General features: G+C 39.2%; 1 protein-coding gene and 2 long non-coding RNA genes across 3 annotated transcripts in view; all 3 read left to right on the forward strand.

Moving 5' to 3' along the window:
• The first annotated feature begins 441 nt into the window (after nucleotides 1-441).
• On the forward strand, nucleotides 442-1,768 carry LOC307009212. The gene is made up of 3 exons (XR_013799966.1): nucleotides 442-725; nucleotides 809-897; nucleotides 987-1,768. It is a non-coding gene; the product is annotated as an uncharacterized lncRNA (long non-coding RNA).
• Nucleotides 1,769-9,889: 8,121 nt separating this feature from the next.
• Nucleotides 9,890-24,416, forward strand: part of LOC307009381 (nuclear factor 7, ovary-like) — a 29,861-nt gene continuing 15,334 nt past the window's right edge. Inside the window, exon 1 of the mRNA XM_079633087.1 lies at nucleotides 9,890-10,550. Coding sequence (XP_079489213.1) covers nucleotides 10,149-10,550 — 402 coding nt within the window. The 5' untranslated portion in view covers nucleotides 9,890-10,148. The remainder of the gene's footprint in view (nucleotides 10,551-24,416) is intronic.
• Nucleotides 14,196-16,826, forward strand: LOC307009398. Its single transcript, XR_013800026.1, has 4 exons — nucleotides 14,196-14,252; nucleotides 14,579-14,623; nucleotides 15,397-15,506; nucleotides 16,476-16,826. It is a non-coding gene; the product is annotated as an uncharacterized lncRNA (long non-coding RNA).

Raw genomic sequence — 24,416 nt, forward strand, 5'->3', positions numbered from 1 at the left:
TATATTACCGCAATAAATTAATTCAAGTACTTTACCATAGTAGTTTTTAATGTGTGAAGAGCTGATCTAATATGTTGCATCAACAACCATTTCAATTAATTTGATCATTATTTTGTGTAATTAATAGGGTGTGAAACCAGGCAGAGTGAGTGACATGGTGTTCATTTCCACTAAGCCGAAGCAGTTCACGATTGTTGACGGTGTAAGGTAATATCTATTGTTTTATGTAATTGTACAGCCTACTATACAGTATAACTTTGTGATTGTTGTTTGTGTAAAATTGATCTTAAAGTCCTAATTGTGAAATTAAATTATTCTGTAACACTTTACAATAAGGTTCATTAGTTAACATTAGTTAATGTATTTACTAACATGAACTAACAATGAGCAACACATTTGTTACAGTATTTATTAATCTTTGTTAATGGTAGTGTAACCGAATGAATGATATGAGTGGTGGTGATTGACGGTTGTGAACACCAATCCGCAAGGAGGATCCACTATTTAAGAGCTGGTTGGTTATGGCCTGGGATGCGTCACGTCCGGCTCCTCCCGTTCTTCCGTTGTTGACAGTGGACACAGGTATGCTTCATTAGCCTGTAGCAAGTTTTGTTGTTTGCTGTGTGCATGACAGTAATGATTAATGGTGCATTCTAGCCTGTCTTTTCTCCGCCCGGGTTCCCTCGGCTTGTTTTGAGTGGATGCTAAGACAACTAATCTCTCAGGTATGTGCAAACTGTTTTATGGAAAGCAGATTGGTTAGCCTTGTGGGGTTTGGGGATTAGTTGACGTTTCGCGTTGTGTGCAGTATTCCCTGTATCTCAGCTGAATGGCCGTTAGATGAATACCGTATACCCGTGCCTGTAAAGGGATAATAGAGCTCATCTCCATTTTGTGGTAAGTGTTATGCGCACAGTGATATGCGAAGAATTTTAGCAGGTGAGGTACGCATTTTAGTAATTATTTTCTGTGTGGATTTGTCTCAGGATTCTCTCTCTCGCTCGGGAGCGATTTGTTTCTGCTGTAGTTGCAGTTCCGGTTGCTTCTCTGTTGCCATACTGCGAGAACGCCGTATCGTCCAACTAATCAAGAGGATTGTCGCTGTTTGGTTTCTTTAAATTATAGTTTAGTGTATTTGAGGTGACGTTCACTAATTTGTGAAATAAGGAGAAGATAACCCCGCGGTTGCTTCTTTCAAGCTGGTCTGAATTGAGTTAATTTGTTTCTTTTCTTTTTCTATTGTATTAATATCTGTATATTGTTTGATTTGATATTACTTTATTTTGCCCTGTTCTTGTGATCAGTGATGTAATCAAATTGTGATTTATTGTAACTGTTTTGAAGTTTGTTTCTTTATTTTCTTTCAGTCGCCGGGGTCCCACGGGTGACGGTCTCTTGTGGTGGTGGTGGTGCTCCTCCTACTGTTGCCGTGCTACACTTGTGAAGTGTTTTGGTTGCGTAATCTGAGTGCACGGTGTTGTGTGTGTGTGTGTGTGTGTGTGTGTGCTTTTGCTTAACTAGCTTAGTGACCCCTTCTTCGTGGTGAACCCCGGCCCTGTAAGGTTGTATTTCTTTTCTTTTCAGTGTGTACTTGATGGTGATGTGAATCATTGTATGTCACTTACTGTTTCTTTGTCTTGAAGCCGATGTCAGCCATGCACTGAGTCATCAGACACATGCTGGTGCAACGGAGGTTATTTTAATCTGAATTTCATTCTCTTTTTAAATCTAACTTAATATCAATAAAATTTTGTACTACTTCATGATACCCACGTTTCTGCCTACCTTCTTAAAGAGAGTCGAACCTGTGTGACCTAAATTTTTAGGTATCATTCATATTTCCCAGGGTGAAATTCCCATGGGTGGCGTAGTCGAAATTCCTTGTGTCCGAAACCTGTACTACTCCGTCACAGTAGTTATTTTTTAAAAAGCTGTTCATTGTTTGTTCATGTTAGTTCAGTGCATTAACTAAATGTTAACAAACACAAACTTAGATTTTTCACGAACACTGATTTTTACTATTATTCAAAGGAGTACACGTTACAAGGCAGTGCGAGGGGAGCTGCCAGATCCAGATGTCCTCAAAGTTGACGAGGTGTACAAAGACTTCTTGCCTGACATTGCTTCACTCATCACCACCATGGCGATAAATGCGGACGTCCCACTGGTTGACTCCGCTTTGGGGAAAGTCCAGGAAGGCAGTCCCATATCCTACCAGCATCCATTACCAGTGAGCCGGGTTGTAGTACGCCACCCAGATGCCCCTCCAACACCACCTCTACCTGTAGATAACTATAGGCTGGAGCCTACCAGCTGTCAGTTTGTCTGCAGTCACCAACAACACCTCCATCTACAGTCACTTGTCACTACAGTAGACATGGCAAGGAAAATAGAGGTTGCCACCAGGGAGCAGAGCAACACTGTGGAGTGGCACCGTGTCAGGAGGCCAAGAATAACTTCTTCCCGATTCAGGGAAATATGCCATGTCAGAGGTCAGAGTTCTGCTGAAAATTTGGCACAACGAATTAAAAAGGGAGTGGCTCAAACAGCTGCAATGAAGAGGGGACTGGCACTGGAACCGGTTGCCATCCAGGAGTACTGCAGAGTAAAAAACACAAATTACTGGCCTTGTGGGTTCATCATCCACCCAGACGCCCCCTGGTTAGGGACATCTCCTGACGGTCTGGTGTTTGACCCAACTGAGAGCCCACCCTTCGGACTGCTGGAAATGAAATGTCCTAACACAAAAAAAGCTATGTGGACTGTAGCTACTTGAAAATGCAGAGTGGCACATTGAAATTAAAGCAGACTCACAGCTACTACTGGCAGGTGCAAGGCCAGCTCCTACTCACAGGGATGGAGTGGTGTGATTTTGTTGTTTTTGCCGAGGAAGATATTCTCATACAACGCATCTACAGAGACTGCGAGGTGGTTAAAACCATCAGGGAGAAGGGAGATTATTTTTATTTTTACATGTTAGTTTGAACGGGGTTCTCTACCACTTTTCTGCATTTAAAGTTGCCTTTGATAGATAAGCACTCATTTTTTTCTATACTGTACTGTACCACTATACTGATTGCATTATTCATAACATTATTTATTACAAATCACTCCTGTTATGTATAATAAATATTACCTTAAATGTGCTTCTATGTGAGGGCTCCTCTTAATGCTATCATGCTTTGAGCCAGGTGTGTAAAACAATGCAGAACTCTAAACTTAGTTGTAACATGTAACTGCCCGTCTCATCACCAGTTGTGGAGGAGGGGGTTTAAAGAATGCATATACATAGTTATTTTTAAATAATTACTTTTTTAATAATGTAAGAGCTATGTCAACAAAAGGCTGCTTAATGAATCAATTCTGGTAAGTAAATGTTTAACAAAACTATAGAACATTCATTAGAAAATGTACAAGAAACTATTAGAATTAGAAATACATTCATTCGAAACTATTAATTAGCAAAAAGTGAAATGTCATTAATACATGAGTCCAGAGTTATTCATTGTCGAGTTGCCCATGCCTTTACCAGTGGTCCGTACTGGTAGTTGACCAGGAAGCAAGCCACATTGAATAGCTCCTCGATGCTTCCACACACAGAAAGTGGTATTTCTCTGTCAAAAAGTTTGTTCTCTTTCACCCTCCTGATGCACCTCTCCACATGGACCCTCAGACGTGCAATGGATTGAGTCTGCATGACATCCTCTCTACTCATTTGGGTGTTTCTTGAGAGAAAGGCAGGCCGGTAAACCTTGCAAGGAGCCAGATTGTCCACAAGGAACCCTTTGTCAACCATAATTGCCATGTCCGGTGTGAGTAGGTTTGCGATGCCAGACAGCTTGAAGATCTCACGGTCACTCATGGATTCTGCATACAGACCAGACACAAATGTAATGGCACCATGGGGTGCCATGCCGATCATGGCCTTGAATGTAGCATGAGATTTGAATGCTGAAAACACCTCACTCTGCAACAGGAGAGAGGATGGAGTCTGGCAGAATATTTCAGTGCAGTCAAGCACCACTTGTGTGTCAGGGAAAGCTGAAAACTCTGGTGGTAGGTGAGCTATGACAGTTTCACGTGGAATCCACAGACGTTGGCTTCCAAGCAGGTTGTATAGGAAGTGCGTCCAGGTGGCAATAATCCTGCTGGCTGTGGTGCGGTGAATGTCAAACCGTTCTGCTAGATCCATGAGAGGCAGCCCCACTGACAGATGCATGAGGAACAGCAGCAGCTCATCTATGGGTTGAAGTTTCTGTGAAAATAAAACAAGCGTTAAGTACTGTTATTCACAGTGGTGGAATGTAACTCAGTACATTTACTCAAGTACAATTTCATGGTTAACAGTTTTTTACAGTGTGGTATTACTACTTTTATTAAAGTAAAAGATCTGGATTATAATTATTGTACACGTGCATACCGTTGTTGGTTGAGAAAACTCAGAGCTGCTGGCAGATGCAGCCTTGGCGTTGGTGATCCGCACCATCTTGGTGTTGACTGCAGGCTCCACTAGTTTCCAAAAGGCCTGGAAATGTTTGTATGAGGCAAATCTAATAATGAAATAATCTTCATGTTAGGTTTATAATTTTTTTATTTAGCTTCCTCAAAATCAAAGACGGGACGTACATTTGGTGTCCAAAAGGCCATTAATTTAACATAAAAGATAAATGTGTCATATAATATGTATAATGTATAAAATTAAATCACTTAACTTTTACCCTTCTTTTGACCCAGAAATTGTGTGATGCAAACTATTAAATTAAGGGAGTTACTGAGCTCTAAAGTGTCAACTTGTCATTAATATCAAATCACAATAACAATTATTATTAGCTTTATTGTCGGATATAACTAATATAAGGGCATAAGTGACACTCCAATGAACATTAAAAAAAGCCTTTTAGGGAATTATAATTGCGGTTTTATTTTTTGTTACTTTGAAAACATTATACGTATTTTGACCCACAAAAAGTTATAAACCAACCTGGTGTAAAAACGAATGTGCTCGTCCGACCCTGCGAAGCGTTGTATGCCGAAACGGGTTCGCAGCTGTAACACTTCCAGTTGGTGCTGGAGATACCTAACCTTCCGATGTAAGGCTTCATTCTCGTTGGCCATCTCATTTGCCATCACTGGCGTCGCTGGAGTCACACAGTAATCATGGTCAGGGGCTGCTGTTTCCATCTCGGACTCTGAGCTTGCAGTCAAGAACGGGGTAGGGCTTAGGGTTTTCGAGTTGGAAGATACTGCTTAATGCTATATCCAAACTCCAACACATTGCCCAGTCATTTAAGCCGAACACAGAGAGCTCCTGTCATGGCTGGCACAGCTGTAATGAACATTTGACTGAAAAACAGCTCAACCAAGCCAAGAACACTATCATTCACACTGTTCAAAGAGAAGTTTACGCAGAGGACATTAGACAAGTTGAAAAAGGTGTGCCCCTTAAAAACTCAAGCCCACTTAGCAAACTGAGCCCTATTGTCGACACTAATGACACTCAGAGTGGGTGGAAGACTAAAACGCGCACAGTTGACATCGGACGAAACAAATCCCATACTTATCCCTGGAAAGCACCCCTTTGCCCAGCTCATTATAAAACACTTCCATGGGAAAGTATGCCACCAGGGCAGGCATTTTACTGAAGGGGCAGTCAGAACTGCAGGTTTTTGGATTGTGGGAGGTAAAAGAGCAATAAGCAGAGTGACATTCACCTGCGTCACATGCCGCAAACTAAGGGGCAAGACAACAGGAACAGATCATGGCGGAGCTACCAGAGGCAGGCTGTCCACGGACCCTCCTTTCACACATGTAGGCCTTGATGTGTTCAGCCACTGGCCTGTCATAGTCAGGAAAACACGTGGTGGGCAATCGGATGCTAAGCAATGGGCAGTCATATTTACATGTATGAGCACACGCACCATTCACATTGAGATTGTAGAATCGATGGACACGTCGTCGTTCATAAATGCCTTGCGTCGTTTCTTCGCCATCAGGGGTGCAGTCAAACTTCTTAGATCCGATTGTGGGACAAATTTTGTGAGCGCCTGCAAAGAACTGCAAATAGACAAACAGGGCTGTCACAACAGCAAACTTCACAGCTTTCTCAAAGACTCTGGCTGCAAATGGCATTTTAATCCCCCACATGCATCTCATATGGGTGGCTCCTGGGAGCGCATGATTGGGGTCACACGCAAAATCCTTGATGCAATGCTCCTAGAACATAGAAATGCAAAACTTACTCACGAGATCTTAGTGACATTAATGGCTGAAGTCACTGCAATAGCTTACCCCTGCCATGCTACTTACACAAAAAGTTGCGACCCCACCAGTCCCACCAGGTCAGTTTGAAAGTAGGGATCTTTTCAGAGCGCAATGGAGGCGCGTACAATACCTCGCCAATGTTTTCTAGAGCCGATGGCAAAGGGAATACATCTCAGGACTTCAGAACCGCCACAAATGGAAAACAGTAAAACCAAATCTACAAACAGGAGATGTTGTTTTGCTAAAGGAGGCACTTGAACATAGGAACAACTGGCCACTTGGACTCATCACCAAAATCTTCCCAAGCGAGGATGGACTTGTCAGGAAAATAGAGGTAAAGATTTTCCGCAAGGGTGAACTCAGATGCTACATAAGACCTATAAGTGAGGTCGTGTTATTGGTATCTAAGGACAGTACTTAGAATCATGGTACTTTATCTGTATTTACATGCTAGTTATGGATGACATTCTACAGATGTCAGACGGGGAGTATTCTGTCCCTCTATGTTCAAAAGTATTGTATTAGTTCGCTGATGCATTTCTTTATTTTCCCACTAGGGGTCAGTATCTCCGTTAGTGTTTTTGTTACACGCTGTGTGAGGAAATGTCCGGAGGTGCTGACATTCTACACTCCTCTCAGACCCCTTATATCTTTGGGAAGCTTTGACATGCCATAATCTGTAAGTAATTAGTGGTCAGTTTTGTTTTTTAAATGTTTTGTTACTTTTCTGTAACTTAAGAGGTTATTTTAACTCTTACAAGCAAAACATTGTTTGCGATCTAAGCCAAGCTAATGTTGCTAGCTTCTGTTTAGTATGTGGTTGCAAGTCGATGTTAACACTGCTTTTCACACAATCCAGGTTGTACATACAGGTTGTCTAAAGTAAAAATAAGTAGTTTTTGTTTTTCCTGTGTAGCTTTAAAGAAGGCTTTCTGAATTCATGTTCTGCTAAATCTAACTAAAGAGGAAAGACCTGTTATACTTTTACAGAATAGTGAAGAAAGAAACGAATTTACAACTTTCTTCTACAGTAGCAGTAAATAAATGTTGGGATTACAGATGTTGAACAGTGTTTTGAACTGCCTGTGAATATGTGCGCTGAAAGCTGCAATTAACACCATCCACATGGTGGCAGACTGACACAAACCGTAATGTAAAAAATGTAATCTTGTGATTCTTATATCTTGAATTCTGATCACTTCCAGTATTTAAATTCACAGCAATGTGTCTTGGTTTGTTAAATTATGTATTTTTAATAAAGTTTGTTTGTATGTTCACAGTTTTACAAAATCAAAAAAGAGAGAGGTCTTCAGTAAAGGCACTAAGAAGAAATCTGTGTTCTGTCATTCCTGGAACCACCTTCTCTTACTGAATGTTTAGCTCGCTGCATAGGCTGAGTAGCCACTCACTCAACCGAGGGCAGAAGAATCACATATGTCTGAAGTTGAACATGTGTGCTTGTAGTACCTGCTCCTGTTTCTCATCATGCTCCTGCAGGACTTCCTCAAACAGGCCTGTAGTCTGGGCTACACCGCGAGAAAGCAATAGGCTCTCCTGAGAATTAACATCTGAGCTCTCTCTTGCATATAACAGCAACATCCGTGACGGGCCACACAGTGCAGCTCACACCTCACTCTTACCGTCTCATAATTTCCCCCTGCTCCCCCTCTTCTCCTCCTCACCTAGAACTCACTAAAAACCTATGCAATGTTAAATGTGTACAATAAGTAATTATACATGTTTGGTATCATTTGAAATGTTTTAGTGTGACTGGTACAAAGGTCGCATTCCCAAAGAAGTAAACCAAAAGGTAATTTATTTATTCTATTTATCCTTTATTTTACCAGGATAGTCCCATTGAGATATAAAATCTCTTCTTCCAGGGAGTCCTGGCCAAAATGGCAGCATAAAAAAGTTTCACATAAACAACATACAAACGCAAAATCTTACATAACATTTTATCCAGCACTCCTAAAATAAAATAAAGAATACTTAAAGCCACACTGTGGACTTTGTGACCTAAAGAGTTGACACATACGAGTTATTTTAAATGATTCCTCAGGCCAATATACAGCGTTTGACACTATTAATGCTCCGAGCGGGGCTGCCCTCTTGAAATACCGCCTATGTAAGTTTGGAAAAGACGGACCGTCATTGGCCAGGTCATGTGACCTGGAGAATGTATCGCTTTACGGCCGTCCATTTATTAAGTGGATGTCTTCTAGACTTTTGCGACAGTGCTGCGGCGCTTGTGGCCTCTAGGGGCGCTAGACGTGAAAGTTCCGCAAAAGTTCCGCGGTGTGGCTTTAACAAAACATACACACGTTTCCTTTAGATTGGTCAATAAGAGATTTTTTAAAACTTTTAAAGAGGGGAGTGTTTCTATCATTATTATACTCTGCAGCTCAGTCCATAACCAGGGAGCATAGGAAGAGAAGGCAGTTTTACCCAGCTCTGTACAGTAAAAAGACAACTTTGTCGTCTTTTATCTTATTACACCTGTAATTATAGCACTAGATCTAATGCTAAATTGCTTTTAAAGGTTCCTAGAGTACCTAGGAACCTTTTAAAGCAATTTAGCACTAGATCTAGTGCTATAATTACAGATGTAATAAGATAAAAGACAACAGATATAAACTGGTAATTTGCCTAACAATGCCTTAGCAATAAACATCAACATGTGTATTTTTCTCCTTTGAAACAAAGAAGTCCAAATCCCCAATTCGTACAAGGTACAATGATGAGTGCGTGAAGAGGCACTCGTCACAAAACGTAAGGCAGCATGGTATACACAATCTAACTTTTTTAAAGAAGATGATCTTGCATGCATATAAATCACATCACCGTAATCTACTACGGAGAGGAAACCACTTTGAATAATTCTCTTTCTTCAAAAGGAAAACATTTCTTTAAACGAAAGAGGAAACCCAGTACAAAAAGTACAGTACAAAGATGACACAATCTAACACGTGGTATTTTATCATTTAATTATATTTAATTTAATTATTATGATGGCCTCTCTGTTATGTCTGAGTCTGACTATTAAAATATAATATGTCTCAACCAACATTATAAAACCATGTCAAAATGAAGATACGTACCGGTACTCATAAAATGTAGGCTATTGTGGATAACGTTAAACAGGCTGACTGAGCATGTGACAGTGAAAACATTACGATTATTTTAACTGAATTAAAATGGAAAAACAATGAGTAATTAACAAGCTTTCAGAACGAACATGCTAAAGTTTATTGTGCTGTCAATAAGTCAACACAGGCTTATCATGCAACAGTTCCGTTAAATGAATGTGCTCTAGCCTAGTGTATGCATTCAAGACTATTTACCAAATCACCATTACGTTGGCTACGTTAACTTTCCAATGAAATGCATCACAATTGTTTTTAAAGTTAAACTAATAAAAATGAATTTGCATTTGATACTCACACTCTGATTGTAATCCATCTTCGCTGGTCCCCTAATTCGGTAGGTGGTGTTGTCACTAAAAACCTAGGGTCCTAGAAATGCGGTCCTAAAATGCGGTCCTAGAAATGCAGCCTCCGGGTTTGCAGGCAGATGCTACTCAGAAATCCTGATGTTGTTCTTTGAACCAAATGTGATCATAAACTCCGCCCTCTTACAACACTAACTAGGAAGAGACTGACTTATTATTCCTCTTTCTGTCACGCTGACTCACTTCTCTCTCGACAAAAGCAATAAAGAAGCAGCGATCAGTGGAGAATGAAGACAAACACTTTCAAGAAGGATTTGTGAGACATTTGTTTCTGAACAGACAGCAGATCGTTGTGATTCTCAATGTGATTCATTTTTAAAACCGTCGTTCAGAAAGTGAAAGTAAAGTTTATGTTGCTGGAGCTCAAACGGTGAAAATGGCTTCACTAAATGTATTCGCAGAAGAGCTTTCTTGTCCCGTGTGCTGGGATATCTTCAAGGCTCCTGTTGTTTTATCATGTAGTCACAGTGTCTGTAAAGAGTGTCTTCAACAGTTCTGGAGAACCAAGAAAACTCAGGAGTGTCCTGTCTGCAGGAGAAGATCCACAATAGATCAACCTCCTCTTAATCTGGTGTTAAAAAACTTGTGCGAGTCGTTCCTGACGGAGAGAAATGAGACGCGTTCATCAGGATCTGAGGAGATCTGCAGTTTACACAGTGAGAAACTCAAACTCTTCTGTCTGGAGGACAAACAGCCTGTGTGTGTTGTGTGTATTAATTCACAACAACACGACAATCATAAATTCAGACCCATCAGTGAAGTGGTTTCCTCATATAAGGTAAGACAGATATCTCTTGTTTTACATGTAAATGAAACTAAAACTGAAAGTGATGAAGAGGGTAGTACACACACACACACACACACACACATGGTTTTTATACTGTACAGACTGTATATTCTATCCCCTTACACTGCCCCTATCCCTAAACCTACCCATCACACACACACACACACACACACACACACACACACACACTGCCCCTATCCCTAAACCTGCCCATCACAGGAAACATTCATTCTGCATTTTTACATTTTTAATCAAACATTGTTTTTTATGTTTTTGAATTATGAGAACTCATGAAATGTCCTCATAAACCATGTTTAAGTTGTAATACCAGTGTAATACGCATATCATCATTATACAAATTTGTGTCCTCATGAATCACATAAACAAGCACACACACACACACACACACACAGCCCTATCATACACCCAGAGCAATGCAGCGCAGCGCCAGGCGCGACTCAAGTGTGTTTTGCTAGTTTAGCAAAAGTGGATTCGGACACGCCCTAAGAAGTGCACTTGCGCCCTTGTGCTATAGACCATGAGCTTAGATCATTAAAGGAACACTCCACTTTTTTTGGAAATAGGCTCATTTTCCAACTCCCCTAGAGTTAAAGGTACAATATGTAAGATTTTTGCATTAAAATATCCCAAAATCACAAGGCCAGTGTTATATATATTGTTAAGTTGATTACTTACAATATCCCAAATGTTTCCAACTATTTTTAAATCGTGAGAAAATTGCGATTTTAACCGAGGAAGTGGGGCGTGTGAGCGCGGGTGAGCTGGAGTCGCCAGTCAGTGGCGTCATATCCGCTTTACCCTCGGTTTCCACTCGTACTGCGCGGAGTCCTGGACAAATGCGGAAGTTGTACCGTCTATCAAGCAACAAACGTCAGCTTGTTTCATGCAGTCGTTATAGGAACACGTTATGGAGCATTCAGTAATAGGCTAGTTATGTTTATCACATCGTCATCAAGCTACGCTGTTGTTGTTGTTTGGAATGTAGCGCCCTCTAGCGGCAGACAATCTTGCATATTGTACCTTTAAACAGTTGAGTTTTACCATTTTCCAATCCATTCGATCTCCGGGTCTGGCGGTATTCCTGCGTAAAAATGTAAGGAACTGCTGCCGTACCAGCAGCATAATGATATTACACACCGGCACTAAGTGTGTAATATCATTGCACTGCTGTACGGCAGCAGTTCCTTGATTATTACGCAGGAATGAGAGTATAGTTCCTAGTCTATTTTTAACTTTTTATTTTCTGTCGGTCTTAGTTCACGATGTAACTACAGAAGAGTCAAGTTTTAAATAGGAAAAATATAGAAACTCTTTGGTCATTTTTTTGAGAGAGATGCTAACGGTCTAATCAGATTCAATTATCTATGCTAAGCTATGCTAAAAGTGCTACCGCCAGACCCGGAGATCGGCTGAATGGATTCGAAAACGGTAAAACTGTTTAACTCTCGGGGAGCTGGAAAATGAGCCTATTTCCAAAAAAAGTGGAGTGTTCCTTTAAAATAGGGCCCATACTCACAGACACACACACACACACACACACACACACATAGCCATGACTTCCCTTTACTTTGATTTGTAAAGAACAATACACAAAGCATTGGAAAAACTAGTTATTCAACCCGAACCTCCATTGCAAGGACGACTTGAGCAGGACTGTTTAACGCTACTCAGTTTGAGAAACATTAACATTAACAAGAGTATGTCCATCAACAAATGTGTATATTTCTAATTTATTGTGGTGCACATGCAGGAACTGTATCAATAACAGCGCAAACGTAGGCCTGTCGCGATATATACGTAGGCCTGTCACGATATATGGAAATGAGCGCGATCAGTTTTGGTGCCGCGATATATTGCGACTGAAAATATTTATTTTTACATAAAAATGAATGTCACAAACATTTTAGTCGATCGCGCTGTCATCTTGTCTGCTCTATGTGTCGGAGGCGGGGCTCAGGCAGCGTCTCCGTCTACACACACACACACACAGAGCGGACACCGACAGGTGAAGAGAAGGCGTGAACCCACTGTGTTATAAAGTGTTCTGTTTCGTGACATCTAGGTTAGGTTATCAGTTATAAGAAAAAGTCCAACATGGACTTGGTTTCAAAGCCGCAATCTTCAGCTCCGGTGTGGGAACATTTTGGCTTTAAGCCGAATGAGAGAGGAGAGCCAATTAATGTGAATGAGCCGGTATGTCGACTTTGTTTTTAAAACAGCGGCAACGAAAAGAGGCAACACAACTAACCTAAAATCTCACCTAAAACATAACCATCCCACCACAGCTGGTAGCATTGTTACCCAAGAAAGATCCTGCCTTAAAGGGATAGTTCGGCCAAAAATGATATTAAACCCATGATTTACTCTCCCTCAAGCCATTCGAGATGCATATTGTTGTGGCAAAAATTCATCAAACAAACATCACTGCGTAAGAGACAGTCAGAGTCAAATTATAAAATAGAAGTATTTATTCTTGCAAGAATAGGAGCAGTCTAATACACAGCTGTTACCCTGTGCAGAAGAGTGACACACCCCTTGACAGACTGAACCACCTTTTATCTCAGTTCCAAGGCCTTCTTCCTGCCAGAGCCTTCCTACCAGTACTTTTCCATAGACTAAGCCCTCCTTCACCAAATGGCCTTCTGACATCTAGGTCAGAGGTCCTTGTTCGTCTGTTCTCTGGAGTGTCTCTCCCTTCTGCCTTCCCAGGTACATAAAAAGAATCTTCTCTCACTACAAGTGAGAGTCACACATGTGACATTCTTTGAATCATCTATATTTTACTAAAGATCAGTGAATATCATAAAACTTCCACCACAACTCCTCACTTTTTATCATTATTAATCAAACATAATAATAATAACAATAATAATAATTCAAGTTCAAGTCATTACATATCACATAAAAGATCACTCTCCTTGAACCTGTGAAGAAAAAGTTTAGAATGAAGAAGCATAAGGCTGTTTTTGTTGGGGGAAAGCCCCATAATTATTTAGCAAGCAAGTAAACATGTTTACTAATGCCGGGCTGAACTGAAAATCTCTGTTTTCGCGCTCCTGTAAGCAGACCCTCAGTCACACTAGTAAGGAATAAATAGTTATAACACAGTAGTAAAACAAACAGATAAAATACAAATGGTAAAAGCATAAAAAAAATCAAATTAAATTCAAATCATAAAGTGTAATAAAAATCCCTGTTTCAAAACCCTGTCCTTGTACGCCATCTCGTAACACGGATGACTGCTGCTTTTGACCCTCCTTACATATCAATCGTTCTCAGAAAGAAAAAGAAAACATCAACTGTAATCTCTACTTGAATCATCTGCATAATTTTGTTCATCATCATCATCATCATTCAGATAGACTGTCATTTTCACCAATTGAACAGACATTCCAGTTTTCTCATATTCACCCACACTGTAAAATATTTCCAGGATTTCACAACATATAACTGTAATATTTCACAATAAATTGCAGTGTTACCAATTCACAGGCTTTAACTGTGATATTTCACAATATAATACTGTATTTAGACTTTTATTGTGAAAATAATGCAAGGCGGGACTATTACAATAAACTACTGTGAATTCCGTCTTTTTCGCGCTGCAAATCTGAGATCTGTCATCTGAGCTCTCATCTCCTCCGTGCTCTCACTCGATGGATTCAGCGGCCGGTAAGTGTTTAAAATATCAAACTTTGTCATTTTGGTGGCTGTTTTTTTATATGATAGTGCATGTTATTTAAAAGTATGAACCAAATTAGCGTTTGTTGTAGGTGCTGTTGTCATGTTTTTGTAACTTAGCCGAAGCAGACTCGCGTCTAGGTTTGAGCGCGCAAATTTGAATGAACAGACGTTGGTTGTAGTGTTAACGTTAATTGTACCGTATTAAGTTAGTAAGGTTAACTGTGAGACACGTTAGCTAAAGTTACATCGTCGAAATTTGTACTTTTGCTTAATGCTTTTCTTAGTTTCTCTAACAGCGTTCTCTTTTCCCACAGCATTTTTCTATGGTGACCACCGGGAAATAAAGTTAACGTTATAAGGTAAGCTGTGGCCTTATATGTGGGTATGACAGTTATTATCAACTAGATCAACTATAGTGTTGTCAATTTGGGCAAATAAATGCTCAAATACAGTTCAAATGTCATAAATTCATCTCAAATTAGTAACGTTAGCTGAACTTCATCATTTTCTCCCCTGCTTTGTGTGTGAAACGGAGCAGCCATTTGTCTGTCTCGTCAACAGAAAAATTAAGTGTGTTGCAAAACAACTGGATGATTTTATTGTGAAAAAGATATAGTAAATTAAATGTTTATCACTGAATTAGGGGAGCTTCGTTAGTTGTGCTATTCTACATTAAAAACAGGTCGACATCTGGAGATATTAGGAGCCATTTTGTCTGAACGGGTAATAACGTTAACTAATTCTAGAAGGAAGAGTACGTTCAGTTACAAGCAGAAACAGACATAGGGAGATGGACAGGCCAACATGCTCTTACTCCATCCTCTGCAAACAGTACGTGCACGTTGTTGTGTGCATAATGCTTGACCTGGGTAAATCACACACCTCTACTTTGTTGCCAGACTATTTTTGACTGTGTTTGTGATGGAAAAATGTTTTTCAGTTGCTGTTATTTAAATGTTTGCTGTTTAACTGAATCACAGTAACTTAATGTCACCTTGTTAAAACTGAGCTAACTTTAGTTTAGCTTTGTACTGTAAATGCAGTGACCCACTAAAGGTGGTGACTGGGACTGACACCTTTTTCATCCCACTTGAATAAAACTAACAGCTTTCTTCTGTCTTTTTGTTTATAGGTGCTTCTTGGGCATCAACCCAGAGATGGCAGAGGCAGAGAGGACACATAAACCAGCAAGTCTGCACACTGATCAGGGAGCTCTTGACTTAAAACGGATGTCAATCTAATGTAAGCAATCTAAACTTCAGAGCGGACTAACGAAACACTGTCTCTGTGTTAAGCTAGATGTAGTTATGCAGTAAGATGTTTATTGAAGCTATTAAAGGGTTAGTTCACCCACAAATTAAAATTCTGTCATTAATTACACTCCCTCATGATGTTCCAAACACTTAAGAATTTTGTTCAACACAAATTAAGATTATTTTAAGAAATCCAAGAGCTTTCTGATCCCGCCTATAGACTGCAATGTTATAACAGAAAGTTAGTAAAAACATTGTTAAAATAGTCAACTATAATAGTCCACTAGTCCAATATAATAAAAAAGTGACCACAGTGGCTCAACCTTAAGTTTATCAAACGACGAGAATGCTTAATGTGCGCAAAAAAAAAGAAAAAACTTTAGTGCTGCGCTGTTACACTACATGAACTCACTCAGAGGCCCACACAGAAGAAAATGAATAAAGTCGTTGTTTTTGCGCACAAAAGTGTTCTTGTTGCTTGATAAACTTAAGGTTGAGCCACTGTGGTCACTTGGACTATTTTAACGATGTTATTACCAACTTTACTAACTAACTTTCAATTACACATAAGCCTATGGAGGAGTGAGACAGCTCTGAGATTTAATCAAAAATATCTTCATTTGTGTTCCGAAGATGAACGAAAGTCTTACGGGGTTGAACAACATGAGGGAGAGTAATTACTGACAGAATCTTAATTTTTGGATGAACTAACCATTTAACCACAATCATGTTACTTTCAGTCCTGTTACTCATGAAAAATAACAGGACTGAGTAAAAGTAACAGGAGTGAGTAGAGTCCTTGAGTAGAGTTTGTTGATTTAATATTAATTGATATAGTACTATTCACATGATTTATGAGTTACAGTTTTACAATTGAAATGACTTAAATTGTAGACATTTTAGGATTAGTTTTACAATATGAGTAACTTAAACTTTTTGTCTTTCTTATCTTTTGTAGATAGTGGACGGAACCCATACTATGCAGATGCCAGCTGCAAGGGAAGGAGCGAGACGCATGCAACACTCTTTTCCCACCCTAATTCTCTTTTCACCTCCTACGTTGTGAAGTACCATTATCACATAGTAGACACATGCACACACATATTGACACACATTCCTGTTACCCAGTGTTCATTCCTGTTATTAAATTGTATTTTTCAAGTACCATTATCACATATTAAACATATGCATGCATGCACGCACACACATTAATGTTACCTAGTGTTCATTCCTGTTACCCAGTGTTTATTCCTGTTATTAAATTGTATTTTTCTTCTACAAAATAAAAGTTAAACCACTGTTTTTATCAGTTTTGTTGTTTGGTCCATAATTTTTGCTAAATCACAGTAATATAGACATTCACAGGTAAATACAGTAATTATACAGCAGCCTACTGCTAAATTACAGTAATAAGAGACACTAACTGTAATTTTACAGTTAAATACAGTAATTCTACATTAGCTTACTGCTAAATCACAGTAATAAGACAGCATAAATACTGTGAAGTCACAGTATGCAGCGGCCATTTCACAATTATTTACTGTAAAAATATTACAATATTTTACTGTGAAAGTCATGCAACTGGTAACCTGCAATTTATTGTAAATTGTAATTTACAAATAATTAACAGTGCATGAATAACAAAATTATCAGAATAACACATACAATCATAACTCCTACACATTCAACATTTTCCCCATATCCATTTCCCTAACCATATTTTGTTCTTTTACTTTTAATTCAATCAGGCAGTGGTTCTACCTCAATAATAATCCCTATAATTTACATTAATTAATAGATATTCTCTTCCTGAAAACATTTACCTTAAATATTTTCTAATAAATCAGTAACCAATCAAATCATTTGTCATATACCAATATCAATACTAAGCCCTATTTCAATATAATCAAATAAAACCACATTCTTAAACCATTAGTTTGGCCACATCCTCCTCCAGGCGTGTTTATCATCTCGTTCGCCCCATGGACCTGAATGGAGACCTTAAGTATTTTGTTAGTGACCGCTTGTCTTTCCCTCGTCCCTTTTGGTGTGACCTGTGGAATTTTCAAAATCATTATTTTCATTTCATTTTCAATTATCATTAGACATTTCTTGCTTATTAGAGTCGAAGTCCTTTTCCCCTGAAAAACACTTTGCTTAAGTTAACAAGTCAATATTCATACATTTGGAAAACAGAATCAGTTCAGCTTGATGCAATCCATCCTGACATTCTGCAAAAGGAAAATTTTAAAGTTATGCTCTGCCATTATTTCATTGGGCACATTTTGCCCTGTCTCCCAATCCTGCATGCTCTCTGTAAAGAAAAACAAATTTCGAGGTTATTGTCAGATAGTAAAGTACGTCCTGCCACAGCCTTCGATGTCCTGGCGTTTCCTGTTGAAACAATCCAGACAGCAATTTTGTTAGGCAGAAGAATGGCTTCTTTCAGGGCTTTTACCCAATTACCCCTTAATAAACCATATTTGGCAATTGTTATACCATCCCCCTTTTGATGGTCGACACAACTCGATCATCAATTTAACATAACATTTAACAGACAAATTTCCTCCAGACATCTTTCTCTGCCTCTGAAACAAAATATTACATTCTTCACTTAAAGCCACCATTTCATTTTCTTATCGAAGTATTTGAAGGGCAACGGCCCTCAGTCTCACTGCGTATCCTGCTTTTCAGGCCTGCTCGCAACCATTTTTAAAAGTCGTCGCTGTACAGACTTGGTCAATGTCAGTCAAAAAAAAACATTCTCCTCCTGTTTACGATAATCATAAATGGTTCTCTGGATAATTTGATATTGACTTAGCCAATGTGTCACATCTTTGTTGTTGCTGTCAAATCTAACATCTTCTTTTATTTCAACCCACGATCTACAACTCCACAATTCCAATTTATATAAATACCAAAACTTATCCAAAAGTAATTCAAATCCACATCATAAATGACAAAAGTAATTACTACCAGACGGAGCGTGATGACCAATCAACTTAAAGCTCGTCCCATGTTCTCTATCATCTTCTCATCAGATTCACTCAGCATTTGCCTTCTTTAAAATTTGTCACTTGCCTTAACCCATCTGTAATGATAAAACACTCTCCAGAGGTTAAAGACACAATATACACCTACAAGACATAAAGTGCTGTCACCATCTCACACACTCATGCTAGACACACATATGCTAACTGCTCATTTCCAATGTTCGCTTTTTTTTATTAACTCTAAAAGTATAATATTTAAAGTTCAAATTAGATTGAAGACTTCACATTCTCCTGTAGCTTTTATATAATTTTACATGGCCTTTCAAACAAATGTTCATTATTTTGTCTTTAGAAAAGTCTGGGTTGTTTTGGTTCATTATCATTATTTTGTTTAAGCTTGCCTTACCAGGCCTGATAACAGAAAGACAGACAGAGTACCAATCCCTTCCTCCACTCAGCAGCCTCTCCCTCTATACACAAATAATCTTTTCAAACAGCCTCCTAAGACTGAAACTTAATTAATCATAGTCTAGAACCCTTAATAGTTCACAAATGTTAATATACAAATGTTTAACTCAAATTAGAACCATTACAATAATCATAAAATACATTATGCTATGAGTATTTATAAGGTTATCTTTAGTTTGAATACTTATATAAATTCTCGATTCACCTAACCTTTGTTATCCAAAACTCTACAAAAACTGTCTTAATCTTTAGCCACCCACCATGTCTAATGACCTTCAGGAGTTAAAACCATCTTATAGACATATTAGTTCAAAATCAACACTTCTATAATTTTCCTTGCCCATAAGGCAACAACATCATGTTCCTGATATAAATTAATAAGTTATGTTACTGTCTCCCCAACAAATAATGACAATGCCTATGGTCTCAGCTGGCTCTTGAAAGCACATTTCCCATTAGCTCTTTATCTATAATTTCCATCAGACTTGTCACAATTGAAAACAAGCCATACAGTGAATTGCGGGGTTTTTTCTCTGGTGAGTGATATAGAGGAACTCACATTTTCTCGGGTCAGAGCGTCGCGATTCCTCACAAAGCATCTGACCTCTAAATGCTCTGCTGACCCCAGTTGGCCTCCAGTAATCAGCGCTCAACTCTCATACCTTTCTCACATATTAACACCTCCATGCGGAGATGCCCAGTGTTATTGCGTGACCTCCCTGCCTTAGGTATAGTCCCCTGGCCAGGAAGATCTTCCCCGTCGTTGGGTAGGCCACTCGTACCCACTGGTGACCCGCTCACACAATCAGTTTTCTTCAGCTGTTTTCTGGAGCTTAGGAAAGGCACGTTTAAGAGTCACCTCCATCTGGACTGCCTAAGTTAAGGGAGACAGGTTAATAACAACAGTATTTAATCACTCAAATCTGTTAGACCTGTCCGAATCAACAAAATCTCAGTGAACTTTATTCACATCCGTCTATTCAGTGTACATCTATAGCCATGGTCATAGGTCCTGTGTCATGGTGAAGGCTAAGATCAGACAAATACGTTACTGGTCCTAAAATAACAAGTACAAAAATGTCACTTCAATTCAGGTCTACATTATTATTTTAAAGACTTCCTTAAAGTCATTCAGTTTTACAATCTAAAATATTTAAGTACTAATTGCCCTCTGAATGGCAATGATTTCCTTTAACATGATTTCTTTTAACATCTCATTATGCTATAATTTTCAGCTGAAACTGTGCTTTACTATAAATAGCTTGTTGTCATGACAGGCTAAGATAACAGCCTTCTGACACTGAATGAGAGAGAGACTCTGAGGCCTTCAGGACTTGGTACACTGTTTCTCATCCCTAAACATTCTCTACTTTAGCTACTTTATCTTTTAATTCTAGCCCAGTTTAAGGCATCTTTGCCAGCAATTACATACATTTTCAATATAAAATAATTTTATAGTTGTCTTTTACTCATACAGGGAATTTAGACATTACAAATTTCCACTCATATTGAGACTGTCATACTGGCAGTTTCAGTCAAGTCCCAAGCTTATCTTTTGAAACCAAAACATCAGCTTCTTCCTTCATGGTCAATTTCCAAGCTGTTTGTTTAATCAGATCCATTTCTACAAAATTGTTTTTACATTTAGCAACCCAGTGCTACTTCTACTTATTTGATCTTAAATACAAATAGATATTCTAGTTCTCAATAACGTTTCATTAAAAGACAATCATCTTTTTAGTTATCTTTACTTTTACAAATATTTTTCTTATCCGTAATTTTACATTTACTGGTACTTTAGTTATTTTCCTTTTAACCTTCATGCTGTATTAGGCCATTTTTGGTCATTTTCAGTTTAATTTCTTTGACCATTTTGGCTGTTTTAATGCAAATGGTATGTAATTTGGCAAAATTATGACTTTTTGGATAAATTTAAAAAATTTGATCCCATGTTGCATAATATGTATAACACACACGGTGTAGATCAAATATGAACACCTAGCACCATAATGACCAAAAATGGCCCATTGAAACCCATTAAAACATTGTTTAAAGCCGGGGCCGTCATTAATACATGAATCATGACTTATGTTGAAACATCCTTTCATTTTGAAGCAAAAGCATTATATTTACATTATATAGTGTATTCCACCAGATGACGTCACTACATAGGTATTCCCTATGGGGGGAAATGCACGTTATTTTCCTGGTTTCCACTAGGGGCACTATTGAAGGTGTTATGAAGCATTTTAATGGCTCAATGATCTAAAATGATGTTTCTGAGTTGGTGTGGATGTCTGAGAGCAATGTGTGTCTGCGTTGACAAAAGTGTGTGTGTGTGTGTAGGGCCTAAATATAATACATGGTGTTTAGGCGAGTGAAAAAAAAACATAATATCCTGAAGGTCATATTTTACCCTTTCTGTCTATACTCTCTCTCTCCCTCTCTGTGTGTGTGTGTGTCGGTGGTGTAGGATGTGTGTGTAGGCGTGTATGTGTGTGTGTGCAATAGAATTTATAAAAATAAAAATTCATGTTCATTGTGATCTTGTAGTTTTGCTTTCTTTCTAGAGTAAATTTTTATGTGTAGGGAGACAGGCACAGGTTATAGTCACCTAGTAGAAATCAGGAAAATGTTTGCAATACTGCAGATGTTTGCATTATGTCAATTATATGAAAAATGGTACCAACTGGTAACCTGGGTTTCCCCATGCTGCCTTGCGCGCAGCTCGATTTTATTCACGCTGCTAGGCAGCCTGGATTAGCCTGACTACGTCAGACTTCGTACTACCGCTCAATTTCATTTCGCTTCTGTACTTAGTCTGAGACATCGACATGTCTCTCAGTTTTCCTCCGGCCTGAAAACAGCCGGCCAATCAACGAACAGAGGGCGGGCTGAGAGCCGTGACATAGACGCTAAGCGCCGATGTCTATGCGACACACCGTCTATGCGACACACCGAAGCAGTTTGTTTATATCAACATGTGCACTGCAGATTTACCTATGGAGCTAAAAGAGTCTCAATAAAGATAAATGCACACACTACATTCACATATGCACACACATGATTCATAAATACACACACAGGATACACAAATGCGCACAAAATTCACAAATGCACACACAAAATTTTAAAAGCACAGAAGATTCACAAATGCATACAAAATTCACAAATTCACACAAAATTCATAAATACACACACAATTCAGAAATGCAAACAAAATTTACAAATGCACTCAAGATTCAAAAATGCACAGGGCAAGATTCAGATGTGTATTTCTGATGCACACACAAATATATATTGATTTACAAACTGCTTGCGGTCTGTGAACTTCACTGCATTTGTGTGTGAATTTTGAGACTCCCTTGACTTGGCTCGACACACAAATGCCTTTTTTTAAACAGGGAATGATCAGCAACCAATCAGATATCTCCCTTGGTTTAGCCAATCACAAGAACGCACCCCGCGTGGGGCATTGTTTACTCATAAGCCAATCACATGAATGCGTTCACACAGCGCGATATGCATGTGGCGCGGGCGCGGTGGAGTTCTGTCTGTCAGTTGGTTGAGACCTCAACATGGCTTCTGGCAACGACAGGGGAGCGGTAAGTCGTTGCCAGAAGCCATGTTGAGGTCTCAACCCATAGATATTATATAGAGACTTAGAACTGGTGCGGACCAGGGGAATCCGACTGTTTAATTAAAACAAAGCATCGGAAAGGCCCGCGGCGGGTGTTGACGCGATGTGATTTCTGCCCAGTGCTCTGAATGTCAAAGTGAAGAAATTCAATATATCTATATGATGTCTAGGCAAGGTTGCCATGAACCGGGCCCGAGTGCGATTGTCCCCCCTCCCCCTCTGGCCTGCACTCACATAGGGTTTCAGCATTCGTGCCGGAGCACGCTTACGTCATTATGGTGCATAATGAAGAGAAGTGTCACACCATGAAATGTAAACAGAAAAAAACAGCAATGAATTCGGCAGTTTAGGATATCGCACAAGATTTGTCAACACAGAAAACATTTAATCATTTGGAGTTTTTTTTCTCTCGACACCAGTGGCGTAGACAGGGGAGGGGCCATGGGGGCACTGGCCCCTCCTGAAAACTGATTGGCCCCCCAGTGTGCCCCCACCAGTGATGCGCGGGTCAATGTATAAACAACCCGCACCCGACCGACGTTTTCAACTAACCCGCCCGCAACTCGGACCGCAAAAAAAAAAGAAAGAAAATATTGTACCCGACCCGCTTCCTGACTCGCGTTTTTTTAAAGTAGCTAGTAAATGCTCATCGTAGCGTCATTAGGCCATAGACGGAGGAACTAGGGGTGCGCATTTTTCTGAATGCTGTATGATATAGGCTAGCCTAGTGTTTTGTAATAAAGGCTTGATTTATTCATTTATTTCGTTTCATTTTATTAACAATTAAGATGCTGCATGTGTTTATCCAGTCTAATCGACTTGTGCGTCTCTCCCCCGACTTTCCCAACAAAAATCCCCCCGCCCCCCTCTCAGCAAATAGCCTACATAATAACATTACAGAGCTATATGCGTTTAAAAGTAGCCTAAAATGGCACAATGGCATTGCTCAGTTCAACGTGTTGGGAAATCGGGCATTTTGTCCCGCGTCAGCTTTTATTCAAAAGTTAATAACGCGCTCAACATTCAAAAGGTAAATAAGGATTTCCCTCTTTCATCTCTGCAGACTGAGCTTGTGCGTCATCCTCGCGCAGTTATTCAGCCAATAAAGTGCAGTAGACCTATGTATTTCATAGAACATTGTGTCTAGGCCTACTATATAAATGACAAATGTTTAATTGGCATCTTTATTTCAAACGACCCGACCGACCGCGACCCGAATATCATTAAAAATATTTTTGGATGACTCGTAACCGCGGGTGACCGCATGAGTCATGACGCGGAACAACATGGGTAACGTTAGAGGAGAATCTACGAATATTGTTTGTTGGGTAAACACCAGAAACATAAACCTATTATAAGCCACATTATAGCCTACATGAACTACATCCACTGTATTTAGTCTGTAGGACAGTGGTTTTGTTGTTGTTGTTTTTGTTTATTTGTTTGGTCAGTATTACAGTTGTGAGGCTAAAATAGAGTTGTATGTAATTTCTATATCTTGATGTTTACTTTTCTTGTTGTACAACAAGATTGTAGTTTTGTTTTGCTATGCTGTGTGGCACAATCAGGCGAATCGTGTGTCAAACAAAGTTAATGAAATGAGTCTCAAATTTGGTGTGTAGTGTGTAGCCTACTGTGTTTTCACAGAAGTGACAAAACGTCCTTTGATGACATCCAGAAACATTCTCAAAAAAAAAAAAAAATCATAAATAAATAAAAATGCATGATTAACCCTTGTGCATTGTTCAAATTATCATCCTTTTGTTATGTTCGTGGCTGAAAACAGCCCCAACAGCAC

This window comes from Phoxinus phoxinus (genome assembly GCF_949152265.1).
Source record: "Phoxinus phoxinus genome assembly, chromosome: 13".
NCBI classification, from domain to species: domain Eukaryota; kingdom Metazoa; phylum Chordata; class Actinopteri; order Cypriniformes; family Leuciscidae; genus Phoxinus; species Phoxinus phoxinus.